We start from the raw sequence: 17120 nt of genomic DNA, 5'->3' as shown, positions 1-17120 counted from the left end.
GACTTCTCTCCTTCCTGGAGTATCCAAGAATGCATATATACATATACATATATCTCCTGTCTCTCTCACACAGAGAGACTTCCTGCATCTAATTATGAATGTTTTTGGAGTATTTACTTAAATCTTTAGAGCCAACTTACAGAAGAATGAACTGAATATTGACTAATACAATTCTAAGCTATTGTCTCTGAGTACCTCAGAAAACTAACAATTCTCCTATTCCATTGCCAAAATGTGCTCTGTTTGTGTTTTCTGTAGACAGTTGCTTGGGTCAGGACTTCAACCCATTTAACTCCTCTCTCTCTCTTCTACCATCTTTTAGCTCATGGACTAGATCTCCCAATTGCTTCTCAGCTACTCATAGTGAATTTTCCAGCTCCTTTCCCCATATTGATTTAGCTACCAATGGTAGCTTTTTCCTTTTCTTCTTTACTGCTTGCTCATGGATAGCTTTTCTGACAGAAGACTCTTCCTTCCTTTCTTTGTCTTTCCTGCTATTCTTGGACTTTTAAATATATTTCTGAGCCAGTCATCTTTCTTCTTCCTTTCAAATTAGCGCTCTTTCCACCATTTGGACACCTATCCCTTTTCCATGACCTTTTGGATTTGGATCTGGAGTCTACCACCTTCATATCTTTTGACTGACTGCATCTGCCAAGACCTTTATGAGACAGATGGGGACAGGGAGATAATTGATACAGAACATTTTTGTCCCCAGCTATCTAAAACTAAAAGGATTGTCAGTGTTTCTAACATAGATGTGTGTCCAGTTAAGAATATTAAGGTTGCATCTAGGATAAATCAAGCTTTTGATAGTGTGTGCCATACCATGTCCATTTATTAAACAGGTGTATACTAAAAGGTCACCCAATCAGAGAAAATAGATGAATTTTTCGCTAATCAATCAAGTAAAATCTCCTTTATCTCCTTTATCTTTTCTTCCTTTCTTATATCTTCTCTATTTTTATATCTTTTCTTCTATTCTTTTCTTTATATATATTACTACTTGTCTATCCTTTTCAATGTGTATTGTGTATTGGAAAAAATAAAATAAAATAAAATAAAATAAAATAATAAAATAAAATAAAATAAAATAAAATAAATAAAAAATATAAATAAATAAATAAATAAATACAGGATGTGCACCACAATAGTAATAACTACCCGGATATAAAGTGGGATGCAAATTCTGCATCCTAGTTCTACATCCTACCCGGATATAAAGTGGGATGCAAATTCTGCATTAGCAGACAATTTTGTCGCCCAAAAAGTAGAAAAGGGAACTAGAAGGTCAGCCATATTGAACTTAATTCTCACTAACAGAAATGAAATGATAGAAAGTGTTAAAGTTACAAAAACCTTGAAGGGTGAGGGGAATGGCCATGCAGTTTTGGAATTAAATATTGTGCAACAACAAGTAATAGAACAAAGTCAAACTATGGCCTTGCACTTCAAGAGAGCTGATTTCAATAAACTAGAGATAGCTTGAGAAGGATTACATGGATAAGAAACTTCAAGGGGAAAACAACCAAGAAGCTTGGGAAACTTTGTAAAGTGAGATTATAAAATCCCAGCCTAGCAATGAAGAATAATAAAAGGATATCTCAAAAGAAACCAGCGTGGCTGCACAAAGAATGCTTGGATAAACTAAAAGATAAAAAAGGACCAGGCTAAAAAGTGAAAAGAGGGGCACATACATAAAGCAGAATACAGTGATACCTCGTCATACAAGCTTTTCGAGATACAAACCCGGGGTTTAAGATTTTTTTGCCTTTTCTTCCAAACTGTTTTCACCTTACAAACCCAAGCCGCTGCCACTGGGATGCCCCGCCTCCGGACTTCTGTTGCCAGCGAAGTGCCCATTTTTGGGCTGCTGGGATTCCCCTGAGGCTCCCCTCCATGGGAAACACCACCTCCAGACTTCCATGTTTTTGCGATGCTGCAGGGAAATCCCAGCAGCGCAAAAACAGGCGCTTTGCTGGCAATGGAAGTCCGGAGGTGGGGTTTCCCAGTGAGGGGAGCCTCAACGAAATCACAGCATCACAAAAACACGGAAGTCCGGAGGTGGTTGTTTCGAGGACTTCCGTGTTTTTGTGATGCTGCAAATTCGTTGAGGCTCCCCTCCCTGGGAAACCCCACTTCCGGACTTCCATTGCCAGCGAAGCACCCGTTTTTGCGCTGCTGGGATTCTCCTGCTGGGATTCCCTTGCAGCATCACAAAAACACGTAAGTCCGAAGGTGGGGTTTCCAATGGAGGGGAGCCTCAGGGGAATCCCAGCAGCGCAAAAACGGGCGCTTCGGCTGGCAAAAGAGGTGAGTTTTGGGGGTTGCACGCATTAATCACTTTTCCATTGATTCCTATGGGAAACATTGTTTCGTCTTACAAACTTTTCACCTTACAAACCTCATCCCGGAACCAATTAAGTTCGTAAGACGAGGTATCACTGTATTAGGAAATAGCCTGAACCTGCAAATATGAAATCAAGAAAACTAAGGCTCAAAATGAACTAAGGCTTACAACAGAAGTCAAAAATAAGCTTCTTCCAATCTGTAAAAAACAAGAAAAAATTCAAGGTAATGATTGGTCCATTAATGGGAGAAAATGATAAAAAAAGAGATCAGTACTCCAATATTTGAGGGGCTGCTACAAAGAAGAGAAGGTCAACCTATTGTCCAAAGCACCTGAAGACAGACAAGATGCAATGGATGGAAACTTATCTAGGACATAACCATCCTAGAACTAAGGAGACATTTCCTCACAATGAGAACAATTAATCAGTGAAACGTCTTGCCCCCAGAAGTTGCAGGTACTCCAACAGTGGAGGTTTTTATGAAGAGATTTTCAAACCATTTGTCTGAATTGGTATAGGCTTTCCTGCTTAAGTGGTGGGTTAAACTAGAACAGAATTCCCCAATCTTTCTGGCTTTGCAGAGCGGTGGGGAGAGGGGAGAGATTTGCATGAATGATGGGCATATGTGCCTGCCACTTGCACAAATGGAATGTGTGCACATATGCTCGCCTCCTGGTCATTCCGGTGGGGATATGCATGCATACACTCGCCATCACTTCTGCAGACCGATTCCGAATGACTCAAGGCCTGGCAGTGGGCCATGTCCCAGGGATGGAGACGCTTGGATTAGAAGACTTTTAAGGACCTTTCCAACTTTGTTATTCTGAGAGTATCCATAACGTTTGTTTGTTTGTTTGTTTGTTTGTTCATTTATTTATTTATTGGATTTGTATGCCGCCCCTCTCTGTGGACTCAGTCTCAACATTTCAACATGGTCTCAACATTTCAATATATTTTTAATCCAATATGAATTGGGACCCATCACCCTACCCTACCAAAGTTATTGTGTTTTATTTAGGTTATTTTAAGTTAAGGATATGCAAAAATCACTGCTTGGGAACGAAATGTTCCACTTAATTGATTAATTAATTAACATTTATTAAAATTAATTTAAATAAAATGATTAATCAATCAATCAATCAATCAATTAAATCTTCTATAGAAGATTCCATGCCTCAAACAGTGAATTGTGTACGTGCTTTGGGATCATATGAAACTTCCATGTTATCCTAAGAGCACTTTAAAAATTTTCAGGAACCAGTTTTAAAAACAATTTCCGTGAATTAATGAACACATGCTTATTTCTAGTCCTTTGGAACTGAGCAAATGAAAAACATGTTTTTCATCTATTCAAAGGCATTTTATAAAATACTTTCTACTCTATGAAACAGCAGTGAATCACAATGCCCCTGACCCCAATTTTTAAGCACTAATATATGCAATCAATTTTCTCTTTTCTATATTTGACAGAATTAAAATAGAACTTGTTTTGCAGAATAGCGGAAATGTACAGAATATTATCCAAAAGGTTATGAGGTGGATTTCATTCCATACTATACTTAAAATATGTGGGAGTTCTCTTTAGAGTCAAGGCAAATCATATTGTGAGTAAAGATTGAATAGAAAGGCCTATGTGTCATGCTGGAATTATTTATAAAACTTTAGTCTTATTAGATTTTTTTTCACCATACCAGGTTGGTGTTGGTTGTATTCTGATATTCTGGTTTCATCTGGCAGGCTTGTTGAATAATGCAAATCTTGTCACTTTAACTTGAAATATTTTCTCCAGCGTCCTGTGTAGTATTGTTCAACTTGTTTATGTGAGGAAAAACATGTCTGCTAAGTAGCCTAGTTTCTGCAGCCACTCCTCATCTTGGAAGCATTAACCAAAATGGTTGGGGCTACCCATGAAGAGTGTTCGGAGATTGCAGTTAGTCCAGAATGCAGCCGCGCGAGCTGTCATGTGTGGACCTAGGTACATCCATATAACACCAACGCTTCTTGCACTGCACTGGCTGCCAATTAGTTTTCAGTCACAATTCAAGGTGTTGGTTATTACCTATAAAGCCCTACATGGCGTAGGACCAGACTATCTACGGGGCTGTCTCCTGCCGCATACCTCCTAGAGACCAATTAGATCACACAAGGCTGGCCTTCTCCGGGTCCCGTCGACTAAGCAATGCAGGTTGGCAGGCCCATGGGGGAGGGCCTTCTTTGTGGCTGCCCCAGCCCTCTGGAACCAACTGCCCCTGATGTCTGTACTGCTCCCCCCCACTAGCCTTCCAAAAGGCCGTGAAGACCTGGTGTTGCTGGCAGGCCTGGGGGCTGTGACTGTTAACATCTAGTCATGGCCAAATTGTGATTGACTTGGAATGCATGTCTGATTGTACAGTTTGCTAAAGGTTTTATCCTTAGTATAATGGGGCTTTTACAGCTTTTACTATTTAATTTATTTTTTGTTACACTTTATTGCATTATTTATTGTTTATAGTATCGCTAACATTGAGAGTATATATAAATTGTAATTTCTCATTGTCCAGGACAGATAATCACTTGCTATGTACAGAACTGTGGTGACTTAGCACAGGAAGTGTTTCAATAGATGGTTTGAGCTGAAAGACAAATTACAAATATACTTTCAAGAAAATAGTGGACCAGATTTTAATTTAATTTAATTTAATTGACTTCTATGCTGCCCAATCCCATGGATACACATTTTCTTTCCAGCTGATGCTAATAGATATTTCACACTGATTGGATTTTGGAAGTCCTTTGCTACTTGGATTTGGACATGCTTTTTTAATATTTGTATCTAGCAAAGTTTGTTTTGTTTAATTGGAACAGCTGTTCACCTCACGATATAATATTTGTTTTATATGGCATATGTTAAAACCCTAACCTTCTTCATAACCTAAAAGCTTGTTTATGGCATTGCAAAGGCCGGTCAATCTATCATGTATTTAAATATCCATGCTGTGAGACATGTCACACATATTTTATTGATTAAATTAGAGATGTAGTCTATCTTGGTCAGATTATTTACTGTATTTCCCCCCCCAGATCCAGATGCTGATGCTACAACAATTCAGCAAGTGAGCAATTACATCCTGTCCCTTAATCTTCCAATTGACACTGGCACAATTCTCAGGAAAATCACTGAGGTTCAGAATTTGATTGCTAAGCTGCAATGTCCTAACAGCAGCATTGCCCAAGCTGCTGAAGACATAGCTAAGGCCAAACAACTTCAGCGGGAGGCTGAAGAAATGAGGTAATATTCATATAAATTTATAACCTGCTTTCCATTCAGGAGATTAAATTAGTTTACATGGTATTTCATTGTCCAATTTGGGACCAGGAGTTCGATAACTTTGGAGTAGAGAAAAATAGATCCATTGTTAAAGTAATAGTTGACATAAATGCAGTGAAGGGCTACCAAAATTTTTACTATCACACTGTGGGCGTGGCTTATGCAAGATGTCTTGCATTTTCTTTCAACATCTTTCACTGTAAATTGGGTGCTCTGGGGTGGAACTCCATATTTGTTACCCCACTGTGCCCCCCCCCGTCCAGGCAGCAGCCCACCCCTGCATAAATGTATTTATAGTATCATCTGGAACAGTGTTTCCCAACCTTGGCAACTTGAAGATATTTGGACTTCAACTCCCAGAATTCCCCAGCCAGCGTTTGCTGGCTGGGGAATTCTGGGAGTTGAAGTCCAAATATCTTCAAGTTGCCAAGATTGGGAAACACTGATCTAGAAGTTCTTTCTGAATATGTATACAATTTTAAACTTTTGAGAATTCCGATGTCTTCTGGAACTTTTATTAAGAAATTGTTCCTGTGTCTTTCGAAACATAATTTAATATAAAAACCATAATTCCTTTAACTGGATCATTTATCCTTCTTGATTATGTATTATACTAATTGAATTGAAACATATAGTATGTATGGAAGCATATAATAGCATGAGGAGTGCTATGGCAAATGATCTAATAATCTTAGTGTCAAATGTTACTTTTACATTACAACGTTTCCTGACTGCTCCCTAGGTATTGTAGGTTGCAAAAATTTATCTATTAATACTATTTCAATGGTGGGAGAACATTTTTCTCTGCTTTTTTGGAACCTATAATGTTATGCTGCTTTTTTATTGTATGTATTCATATTCTGTTCAACAGGTTATTTAATTAATTTATTTATTTGTTCAATTTCTTGGCCGCCCTTCTCCTGAGACTCAGGGCGGCTTACAACATATTAATACATAACAATGGAAGAAATTGAAATAAACAACACTATAAACACATCACTATAAAAAAACCCTTAACTTAAAACATCTCACAGACATCTCGCCTCATACAACTCTTACAATAGTCATACAATAATGGGGGCTGGCACAAGACAACCAAGTTCAACAGCCCCACACCTGCTGGCATAGATATGTTTTTAAGCTCTTCTGGAAGGCTGGGAGAGTGGGAATAGTACAGATCTCCAGGGGGAGTTATCATTATATAGTACCTATAGAATGACATATTTTGAAATGAAAGCAACATTTCTTTCTTTATTTACCACAATATATTTTTTAGGAACCAGGCCAGTACTATTGAGGGCAATGTGGATGATGTGCTGCAGAAATTGAGACAAGGAGAAATAGCCCTTCAAGAAGCTGAACTTACCATTCATGACTCTGCTTTTCCCCTCCAGCGTATCCAAAATCGCCTTGATGAAGTAAGTGATTTGATGAAGTAACTTAGATTCTGACATTGAGCATCTGCGTTCTTCACTCTAAACCAGCCTGCTCTGCTTTGATATTGATAAAACTCCTTTGTTTCCTAGAATAGTGGTTCCCATAGTGAATGATGGCGAACCATTTTTGGTGTGCGAAAAGGGAGCGAGTGCATGTGCCCACACCCATAATTCCATGCCCCTCCGGTACATGCGCGTGCAACTCCCCCAACACCAGGCAAATGATGGCACGAACATTTTTTGCTCTGCCTAGGATTCAGAGCCTTTCTATGACCCTGGGGAGTGTGAAAACAGCCTTTCCCCATCCCCCCAGAGGCCCTCCAGAGACCAAAAATGGCCCATTTACCAACTTCCATTTGGACTGGAAGGCCAAGGTTTTTTGCTCTCCTCAAGCTCCAGAGTCTTTCTTGAGCCCAGGGAGGGTGAAAATGTCCTTCCCCAGCCCTCCAGAGGTCCTCCAGAAGCTGGAAACAGACCATTTGCCAACTTATGGTTGGACCAAAAGTCCCACTTTTTTGCTCTCTCCAAGCTTCAGAGCCCTTCTAAGAGCCTGGGGGAAATGAAAACGGCCTTCTCCACCCCGGTGGAGGCCTTCTGGATGCCAGAAATGGCCTATTTCCCAACCAAAAGTTGGTAAATGGGCTGTCTCCAGCCTGCGGAGGACCTGGGAGGAGGCCGTTTTCCAGAAAGGCTCTGGAGCTTAGGGAGAGCAAAACAATGAGCCTTCCCCATCCCCTCCGGAAGTTGGAAATACATTGTTTCTCAACTCTCAGTGGGCCCAGAAGGTCCTAAAATCAGCTGGCCGGTCCGTGCATGCATGCTGGACCTGAGCTCGTGTGCCATAGGTTCCCCATCACTGCCATAGCTGATTACTTTATTACCTGAATAGAATATTCCTTGTTTATGTAATCAGTATTTTTTCAGAGATGTTTATAAAATTTCTTTAAAAAATCATCTTTGGAATGTTCAGATCCAGACTGTCCTCACTCCAGCTCAGGAGAATGTGCGGGACATCACCAATCAATTGCATAGCTTCACTGAGACGCTTGTCCAGTTACAGCACAAGGCAAGCCAGAATCAGTTATTGGCTGCAGAAGCTCAGCAACAAGCAACAGAAGCCCATGCACAAGCAAAAACCACTCAGCAGGTATGTAAATAGGAAATTATTTTAGTGGGTTGCATGAAGCTACAGTATTGTGAAGCCAGCCTTTGGGAAAAGCTGATCTCCTGTCTCTGTTTAGCCATGAGACTTGTCAATGACATTGGCTATTCACTCTAATGCAAGAGCTCCAACCTTCTTAGGCTAATAGTTCCTTTTTCATTGTTTAGATTTAGAACATATCCATTTGCATTTTTTAGAACATACCCTGTACACTCTCCAAAAATGGCCGCCACAGTGTCACATGACCAATCATGTTGTACTTATTCAGCCAAGGACAAACTCTGAAATTACTTCTTACTATCTCTTTCACCCTTCATTTTATTTGTTCTTCATTTCAGTGACAATCTGCCTTGCCAAGATTTGTTTAATTATAGGCTTAAACAATTCATATTGAAGAACAAACAGAATTTGTTCATTGCAATTATAATTTAACCTGATTCTCTAACATGACACCCTTGGATAATGTGCCACCAAGTCGTTGTCTTCTTCTTCTTTTTGCTTGCTAGATTCCATGTCCTACCTGAGATTATTTTAATTACAAAAGAAGGAAAGATAGCATGTGGCAAGGGAAATTAAGAGTCTTTGGCATCTCATTATTTCCAGTCCTACCCAGAGGAATGTCATAGGTTCCAGAGAAATTCTTTGCAAATAAAAATGGTTACTGACAAGGATATTTGCCTTATCAAACTTTGTTTGATTATGCTCAATTAAAGAATTGATCACTGAGGAACAAACTAAACTTGTTAAATGTACTTGTCATCTTTATTAAAAAAAGCATGAATTTGGCTTGGGGATAGGAGGGAAAAGAAAACTCTTCAAAAGTGGACAAACTGGAATATATTACAGTGAAAAGAAGGCATGTTCTGTGTAGCCAGGAGAAAACTGTTGTGAAAAAGAATTACCACTTTTTGAAGAAGAAAAGGAATAGACAAGAGGGAAAAGCAATGTGGCACACTTCTAAATGGAACATTGATTAAGTAGAACGCTATTTAACATCACGTGATCTCAGGTTTAGAGATTTGGAGTTGGGAATTATAATGTTATCTACTCACTATAGTCATTGGCAACTAGTTCTCATTTCCCTCTCTCTATCCCCCCCCCCCCCCAAGGTATTTGAACAATTGAATGTGAAATACATGGACCTGAAGAGGCGAATGGGACAAGGGTCAAATTTAGGCATCCAAGGTGACCGAATTAAAAGTGCCCACACAGAGGCCAACACATTGTTGAATGAAGCACTGAATATGATGGCCAAAATGGCTGGTAAGGATTATCTGCTACATGACAACTCTCCAAATCAGAAATGACCTCACAACTCTTATCTTTATTGCCTTGGCATTCCATACAGGATTGCAGATTTTAAAAATAATATCAAGGAGTTTCTTAACCATTGAACCACAGCAATTTCATGTATATAATATTGCAGAATCTCATGCATAATAATTTCATTTAATCAATTTCATATCAAGTATATGTGGATGCAGATGTACTTTTCACATTTAAATCTGCAAACATAATTTCTGGCCTATTGTAAGCAAGCCACAGGATTTTATAGAGAGACAGAGATGAAAAGTTATTATAGTGATCCTGTGAGACATTTCAGCTTGCCCTTTTAATGGAATGGACATTCAGGAACATTATAAATACTGTATTATACAGCCAATCACAGATTTGTTCCATAATAATGGCTTGCCAGGTCAATTTTGGGATGCTTTATTTGGACACTTCTGTTTAAAGCTTTCAGTTCTAATAAATTGGCTCAATATGTTTTGGGAATCAGCCAGTGTATACACAAAATGCTCTGACTCCTGAGGCAGGTGTAGTATGAATAACTAAGTGGCTCAAAGCCAGAGATACTGTATTATTCTTTTAAAGGAATGTTACTGTGTTCATTGATAAAGCTGTACCTCTAATGAATGTCTTTCATTGAAGGTGCCTCTCAGAGCCAGAGATTTAGCAGCTGGCTGATGAGAAGCAGTTACTATTGCTCAGAGTTGGCTGAATGCAGTGAGGAATGTTGATATTATTAAATAGGCCACCAGACAATTTCTCATGCAAAACATGATGAGAATACATTTACCAGTTCTGGCTGACGTCAATTTCCAATTCATTTGGTCCTATCAGAAGGAGATGAGACTATTTTTCAGACAGAAAGGCAAAAGTGATTTTGGATGCTATGTGAAAGACAGCAGTTCCTTAATGTTGAGTCAAGTTCTGCCAATCATTTTGGTAATGAAATGTCTACAAGAAAACAACCAAGGGAAGCTGAATGAATTTCTTTATAGTTATTGTTATGGGCAAAAAAAATATGATCTCTGGATGGAAATAGAGCTAGGGATAATTACTTTGCTTCATAAAACAACAGATAATGTTCTTTAGAAGATTTACTATATACATACGTATAATAAATTGGTTGAGTAATCTGAGTTCATCTAGATGTTACAGCAAGATTAATACTAGATCAGAAATCAAGAAGTAAACAGTACCCCAATCAAGGAATTATCAACTCAGACAAATAAGCTAACCATAAACAATAGGAACCACCAAGAACATTCCCACGAACACTGACCAGGCAAGCCACTAGCATATAAAAAGAGAGCAAATCCTATTCCATTATTGCACTGATGACATTATCTAGTTTGGTAATTAAATGTCTACAAGAAAACAACCAAGCTCAGTGAACCACAAGGATCCCACAGTTAAATCCTGAGTTGCAAATATTCTGTTCTGTGACCACCTTCTTTTGCTCATTTGAATTTGAGCGATTCTACTGATAATTTTTAAGCAAAATTCAGCAAAATCAGAAAACTAACCAGGGTACTCTATTCATAGAATTCTACCATTTTCCCAAACAAATATCAGTAGAACCATTCTCTTTTAAGAATCATACTCTTTAAAGAATAAAGGGTAGGGGCAAATGTGTGCAACCTGTAGTTTTTGCTTATGGGGTGCCTTATTGGATTGAACAGGCATTGCATGAAAATGATACATGTTAAGAGATGTTATAGAAAAACAGAACAGGATGAATGGTCACCTATATAACATTGAAGGGAGAATAGTTTCTTTGCATCTAACCTATTTCTCTTTCATTTCTCAGCTTTAGAAACAGAACTACAGGAGAGCAACAGTGCCTTCATCCTCAAGTCAGCCAAGCTGGAAGGCTTGGGGGAAAAAGTGGAAACAATTCGTGATCATATCAGTCAACGAGTAGCATATTATGCCAGTTGCACAGATTAGAACAGTTTCTTCTCCTTTCCCGATGAATCCTTTCCTCTGCCTAATTTATCAATATCACTTCCTTCATATCTGCAAAGAAAATATTTCCATTTTTATTTTAAAAAGCTAGCGTTGAAATATTGCTATAGGTTAAGCTTTAGGGGAAAAAATAGAAATGGATGTACTAAATTATTTGTTGTAGCACTCCAAGACACCCTTATATTTAAAAATAATCTCCTGAATGCAAATGTTGTTGATAGCATTTTTTTAAAAAAATTGGAAGATGTACTTTTGCATTAAGTTCTATCCAAGCAGAGTCTGGATTCAAGCAAGATTAAGAAAGCAATATAAATAAACAATGGTGTCTATTTCTTAGATTCCATCGCCCAGTATAAGACTTTTTATCTTTTTATCCAGCACTAATTCTTTTTACTAATCCAAAATAGTTGTTTGAAGGTAAACAACAGGTAGTCCTCGATTTACAACAGTCCATTTAGTGACTGTTCAAACTTACAATGGCACTGCAACAATGTCTCATGATCATTTTTCACAGTTACAACCTCTGCAGAATACCCATGGTCACCTAATCAAAATTTAGATACTTGGCAATTGGTTCATATTTATGACAGTTGCAATGTTCCAGGATCATGTGATCTTTTTTGGGGACCTTCTGAAATGTAAAGTGAATGGGGAAGCCAGATTTACTTAACAACCGGGTTACTAAACGTACTCACCACAGTGCTTCACTTAACATGTGGGGCAAGAAAGGTCATAAAATGGGGCAAAACCTGCTTAATAAATGACTCGCTTAACAACAGAAATTTTGGACTCCGTTGTGTAAATTGGGGAATTATCTGTACCACCAGAAACAAATCTCTAATAGATTGGATACCTGTATTAGTCGATCAATAAATAACTATCAGGCACTTAAGAACTGACAAACTTTATTGAACAATTGTTTATTACATGTACAATTCCAGAACTGACAAGCAGAAATTAATAAGAATGAAGTAGACACGGTGCCCCCTTCCTTCCTGTGGAATCAACTCATGCAAACTGTGCTGGAACAGATGGCAGTGTCAACAAGCATTCTTAGCAAATTGCTTCTGTATCATGAATTAAAGGGGCACAAGCAAGCCAGTGTGGGATATTTTCTGCTTCAACCAACTGCTCTAATGGACTCAACACAAAAACAACATGGCACCCCTTGCAATTGCTCTTTATTCTACTGAACAAGCACAGTTGCACGAACATGTATCTTTGCCCTCCCGATAAAGGAAAAAAGAAAGAGTTTGAACATGTTTGTCCACTGATTAAACAACCTTTCTTTTAAGAGTTGTTTTCCAGTTTGTATGAAACAACCTTTATAATATTTCAAGATAGTTGAACCATATGAACTCTCAGTTCTATGGATGTGCTTTATAGAAAATATCGTCTGTGGGCATCTAGGAACACAGTCCTCCATGGCATTGTTCAAGACAGGCTTTCCCTTTCTGCATGGTTGATATTTGCTGGTCGGTTTTCAATAGCAGTATCAAGCAGCCCTTCTGAAAAGAGAGGAGAAATATAAAACTTGTATGTTGTGCATTTTATTGGAATTTTCCCCCCCAGGAAATCTTGGTTTCTTTTGAAAAAAAAAAAAATTGTAGAGATTTGCCATTCTTACCTAACAGATACTGAACATGTTGTGAAGAAAGTAACTTGGCAATAACTACAGTACTATATAGTTTTACTATGTACAATATAATAATTTTCAACCGAAAGTTTTTTCTCTGTTTTCATTTTCTTTCATTCAAATCAATTAAATTAATTAACAGAGTTGCTATACATATTTATAATGTTATTAAAATGATAACTATAAAGTCTCATAAAAAGCGATTAATTGTTTTAACCTGCAGTTATTTTATTGAGTCATAAAAGTGCGGACCAGATTATCTCATGGACCGCCTTCTGCTGCACGAATCCCAGCGACCAGTTAGGTCCCACAGAGTGGGCCTTCTCCGGGTCCCCTCAACTAAACAATGTCGTTTGGCGGGACCCAGGGAAAGAGCCTTCTCTGTGGCGGCCCCAGCCCTTTGGAACCAACTCCCCCCAGAGATTAGAATTGCCCCCACCCTCCTTGCCTTTCATAAGCTTCTTAAAACCCACCTCTGCCATCAAGGATGGCAGAACCGAGATATTCTTTCCCCCTAGGCCTTACAATTTACACATGGTATGTTTGTATGTATGTTTGGCTTTATAACAAGGTTTTTTTTAGTTGTTTAGTATTGAATTGTTACATGCTGTTTTTTATCACTGTTGTTAGCCACCCCGAGTCTGCGGAGAGGGGCGGCATACAAATCCAATAAATGCAATAACATCAATAAAATTACAATTGTTTAGATATCTATAAAAATATCTAAAAGCTAGTGTTGCTAACACAATAAATCCGGACCCTGGGCTCAGGCTGTTGTTACTCAATGCCAGGTCAGTCATAAATAAAGCTCTCCTCATCCAGGATTTACTCCTGGAGGAGGAAGCCGACCTGGTATATGTGATTGAGATCTGGCTGGGCCCAGTGGGAGTAATTCCTCTCTCTGAAATGTGTCCAGCTGGGTTTCAGGTATGGCGCCAGCTGCATGAATCCCAGCAACTGTTTGTTTGTTTATTTGTTTTGTCCAATACACAATAATACACAATGAGGGTTATAGAGGATATAATCAGGTAGAATGTATTAAAGGGGAATAGAGGAGAAAATAAAGGAGTGAAATTTAACTATGAGAGGATAGCAGCAAAAGATACAGATATAGAAGAGAAAATATATGAGATATAAGAGAGACAATAGGACAGGGGACGGTAGGCACTCTGGTGCACTTATGTACGCTCCTTACTGACCTCTTAGGAACTTGGTGAGGTCAACCGTGGATGGTCTAAGGGTAAAGTGTTGGGGGTTAGGGGATGATACTACAGAGTCCGGTAGTGAATTCCACGCTTCGACAACTCGATTACTAAAGTTGTATTTTTTACAATCAAGTTTGGAGCGGTTAATATTAAGCTTGCATCTGTTGTGGGCTCTTGTGTTTTTGTGGTTGAAGCTGAAGTAGTCTTTGACTGGTTAGATCCCATAGAGTTGGCCTAGGGGAAAAGCCTTTTCTGTGGCGGCCCTGGCCCTCTGGAATCAGCTCCCTCCAGAGATTTGCACTGACCCCACCCTCCTCACCTTTTGCAAGAGTCTTATGTCATCAGGCATGTGGCAATTAGCTCAAGCCCCACCCCCATGTTTACTAAATGTGAATAAATTGGCTGACTGATTTTAATATATTGGGATTTCAGCTGTAATTTTTAATTCATTAGATTTGTTGTTGCATTGTTTATATTGTATCTTGTGAACCACCCCAAGTCTCCATAGAAGGGCAGCATAGAAATCTAAATAATAATAATGATAATTAATAATGATAATAATAATGATAATTAATAATGATAATAATGATAAATAATGATAATAATGATAATGATAATAATAATGATAATAACAACAACAACAACAAACAACAACAAACAACAACAACAACAACAACAATAATAATAATAATAATAATAATAATAATAATAATAATAATAATAATAGTAATATCCATATATAAACAATATTATTGAGACTATAAACTAAGTGGTGAAGCAATATAACCATATAATGGGAAAATAACAATTTGTTAGTTCATGGTAGCAATCTGGAACAAGGTATATCCTAGATAATTTTATGGCCGATGATGGAATGTAGCAAGCTGGATTTCAAGAAGGGAAGGTGTATTCCAGAGAAATAAAAGACAATCCAATCCTAATATTTTTGTGAGAGAAAGAGGTTGAAGACAGATCCTTCTTAACAGTTCCCAGAGTATACAACAGTAATGCAGACACTTTAGTCTGCTAATATTCTATCTATAGTTATGGAAACAATAAAGGACTCAGCTTGGAAGAATCACCATGTGTCATTCTTGGATTTTGAATCTGACACGGCTTCTTTTATTATGAAGACTGATTATAAGTATGACTATTGTGCTGTTTACTACCATTCTCTGTTAACGTATTTAGAATTGTTTATATATGTCCTGACATATTGAAGGCTGGGGTGCCCACTTTTCAATGAACAAAACTGCTGATATGACAGTAAAGACATTTCTTTGCTGTCCACACAGCATAACTGAGAGATCATGAAATGGTAGCAATATTTAAATGCTTCACTGTTCTTCCCTAGAAAAGTGAACGTGGATTGCACGCATATACTTACCCGTAAAGGTGTATGGTTTATACTCGTGGGTTTTTTTTAAATCACATTACCAAGCAAACACCAGTTTGCCCACTGCCAAAATAGGTGTGATTAGTTGCTTTGACTGGAACAAGGACTTCTGAGTTGAAGTGACTGAGTTTGAAAGAGAAGATTGAAAGGAAAACAAAGAAAAAGAAAAACCACTGTTGGCCTTTTGCAATTAGCATATAATGCATTATTACACACAGACACACACACTATACTGCAACCTATATATTGTACATGATCTAATCAATGGCTTGGAAAAGTGATGCAAACTACTATCCACTTCATAAGATGCATATCTATGGTATTCTGTTCAGTGGAATTCAACAGGATTTTGTGTCTGTGACCAGAGAGATAGGAGGAGAATCACTGTATAACGGTACTCCCACTCCCAACTCCCTTAGTCATCGGTGAAGGATACCATGGTCAGTGGTATTGAAAGCAGCTGAAAGATCAAGTAGCACCAAGATAGAGGAGTGATCTCTATCTCAGGCTAGCCAAAGATCATCCACTATGGATTCCCTTGGTAGAACAAGTATAATAAAGGAAATGTATGCATTTCAAAATAAATGAAATAGAAATTGCTATGTTCTTTAATACATATTTACTTATGTATGTATTTTTCATATTTCTGAACTGCCCATCTTCCTCAAAGAGGGATTTTTGCTTTTTATCTTGTCCTTTCCTGATGCAACATTGCTTACACTAGCTTTCTCAAATATTCACCAAATGTTCAAATATGCTGACACCTCAATTATTAGAGTATCTAGATAGTGTAGCTAACAATTAGAAATACCAGATTGGGAAAGCTGTTGAAATTTCTACTTGGCCATTAGAAACATAGTTTAATTGTTCCAAAGGACACTTACTGTGTTTTGGCATCTCTTTTTAAGAGTAGTGGTTCTGAGCAAAAAGTCGCCTTCACTTTGTCACACGTCCCATCTTCTGGAGTGCAGCTAACTGAAGGTCTGCTTGGATGGCTCTGGCTGTCTATTTTAGTTACAGAAGTCATATGGACTGATGTGCTCCCTGGATTATCTAAATGTTTGTTTTCTGTCTTCTTGGCATGTAGCTCATGAAGATCTGAAGTATTCTGATAGGATATTACAGGAATCACATTCTTGATGTCTTGACTTGATTGTTCCTTGTAAGTAATGGGTGATATAGTAGGCCTCGATGTAATTTGTACTTGTACTTTGCTTTTGACATTGTCCTCTGCATGATGACAATTCATGTGTAGTTTCTTCATATGATGGACCACAGCTGCAGCATTGAAGGCTTGCTAGTAAAGGAGAAGATGACCATTCATGATTTATGATAATCATATCTGCAGTTCTCTACAAAACCAGACTAAATA

The 17120-nt window shown here is 38.1% G+C and overlaps 2 protein-coding genes across 3 annotated transcripts in view; one reads left to right on the top strand and one right to left on the bottom strand.

Annotated features, from left to right (window-relative positions):
* LAMB3 (laminin subunit beta 3) overlaps positions 1-13235 on the top strand; it is a 75612-nt gene extending 62377 nt beyond the window's left edge. Inside the window, exons 19-23 of the mRNA XM_070745597.1 lie at positions 5412-5619; positions 6935-7076; positions 8065-8241; positions 9366-9519; positions 11354-13235. Coding sequence (XP_070601698.1) covers positions 5412-5619; positions 6935-7076; positions 8065-8241; positions 9366-9519; positions 11354-11493 — 821 coding nt within the window. The 3' untranslated portion in view covers positions 11494-13235. The remainder of the gene's footprint in view (positions 1-5411; positions 5620-6934; positions 7077-8064; positions 8242-9365; positions 9520-11353) is intronic.
* CAMK1G (calcium/calmodulin dependent protein kinase IG) overlaps positions 12400-17120 on the bottom strand; it is a 56229-nt gene continuing 51508 nt past the window's right edge. Inside the window, exons 11-13 of one of the 2 annotated variants that reach the window (XM_070745598.1) lie at positions 16633-17045; positions 15740-15871; positions 12400-13019 (exon numbers count right to left, since the gene is read on the bottom strand). In XM_070745598.1, coding sequence (XP_070601699.1) covers positions 15781-15871; positions 16633-17045 — 504 coding nt within the window. In that variant the 3' untranslated portion in view covers positions 12400-13019; positions 15740-15780. The remainder of the gene's footprint in view (positions 13020-15739; positions 15872-16632; positions 17046-17120) is intronic. The other variant, XM_070745599.1, reaches the window with a different exon arrangement.

The sequence above is a fragment of the Erythrolamprus reginae genome, chromosome 3 (assembly GCF_031021105.1).
Source record: "Erythrolamprus reginae isolate rEryReg1 chromosome 3, rEryReg1.hap1, whole genome shotgun sequence".
NCBI classification, from domain to species: domain Eukaryota; kingdom Metazoa; phylum Chordata; class Lepidosauria; order Squamata; family Dipsadidae; genus Erythrolamprus; species Erythrolamprus reginae.
Note: the sequence above shows the minus strand (reverse complement) of the source record. Positions and strands in the feature narration are given on the sequence as shown.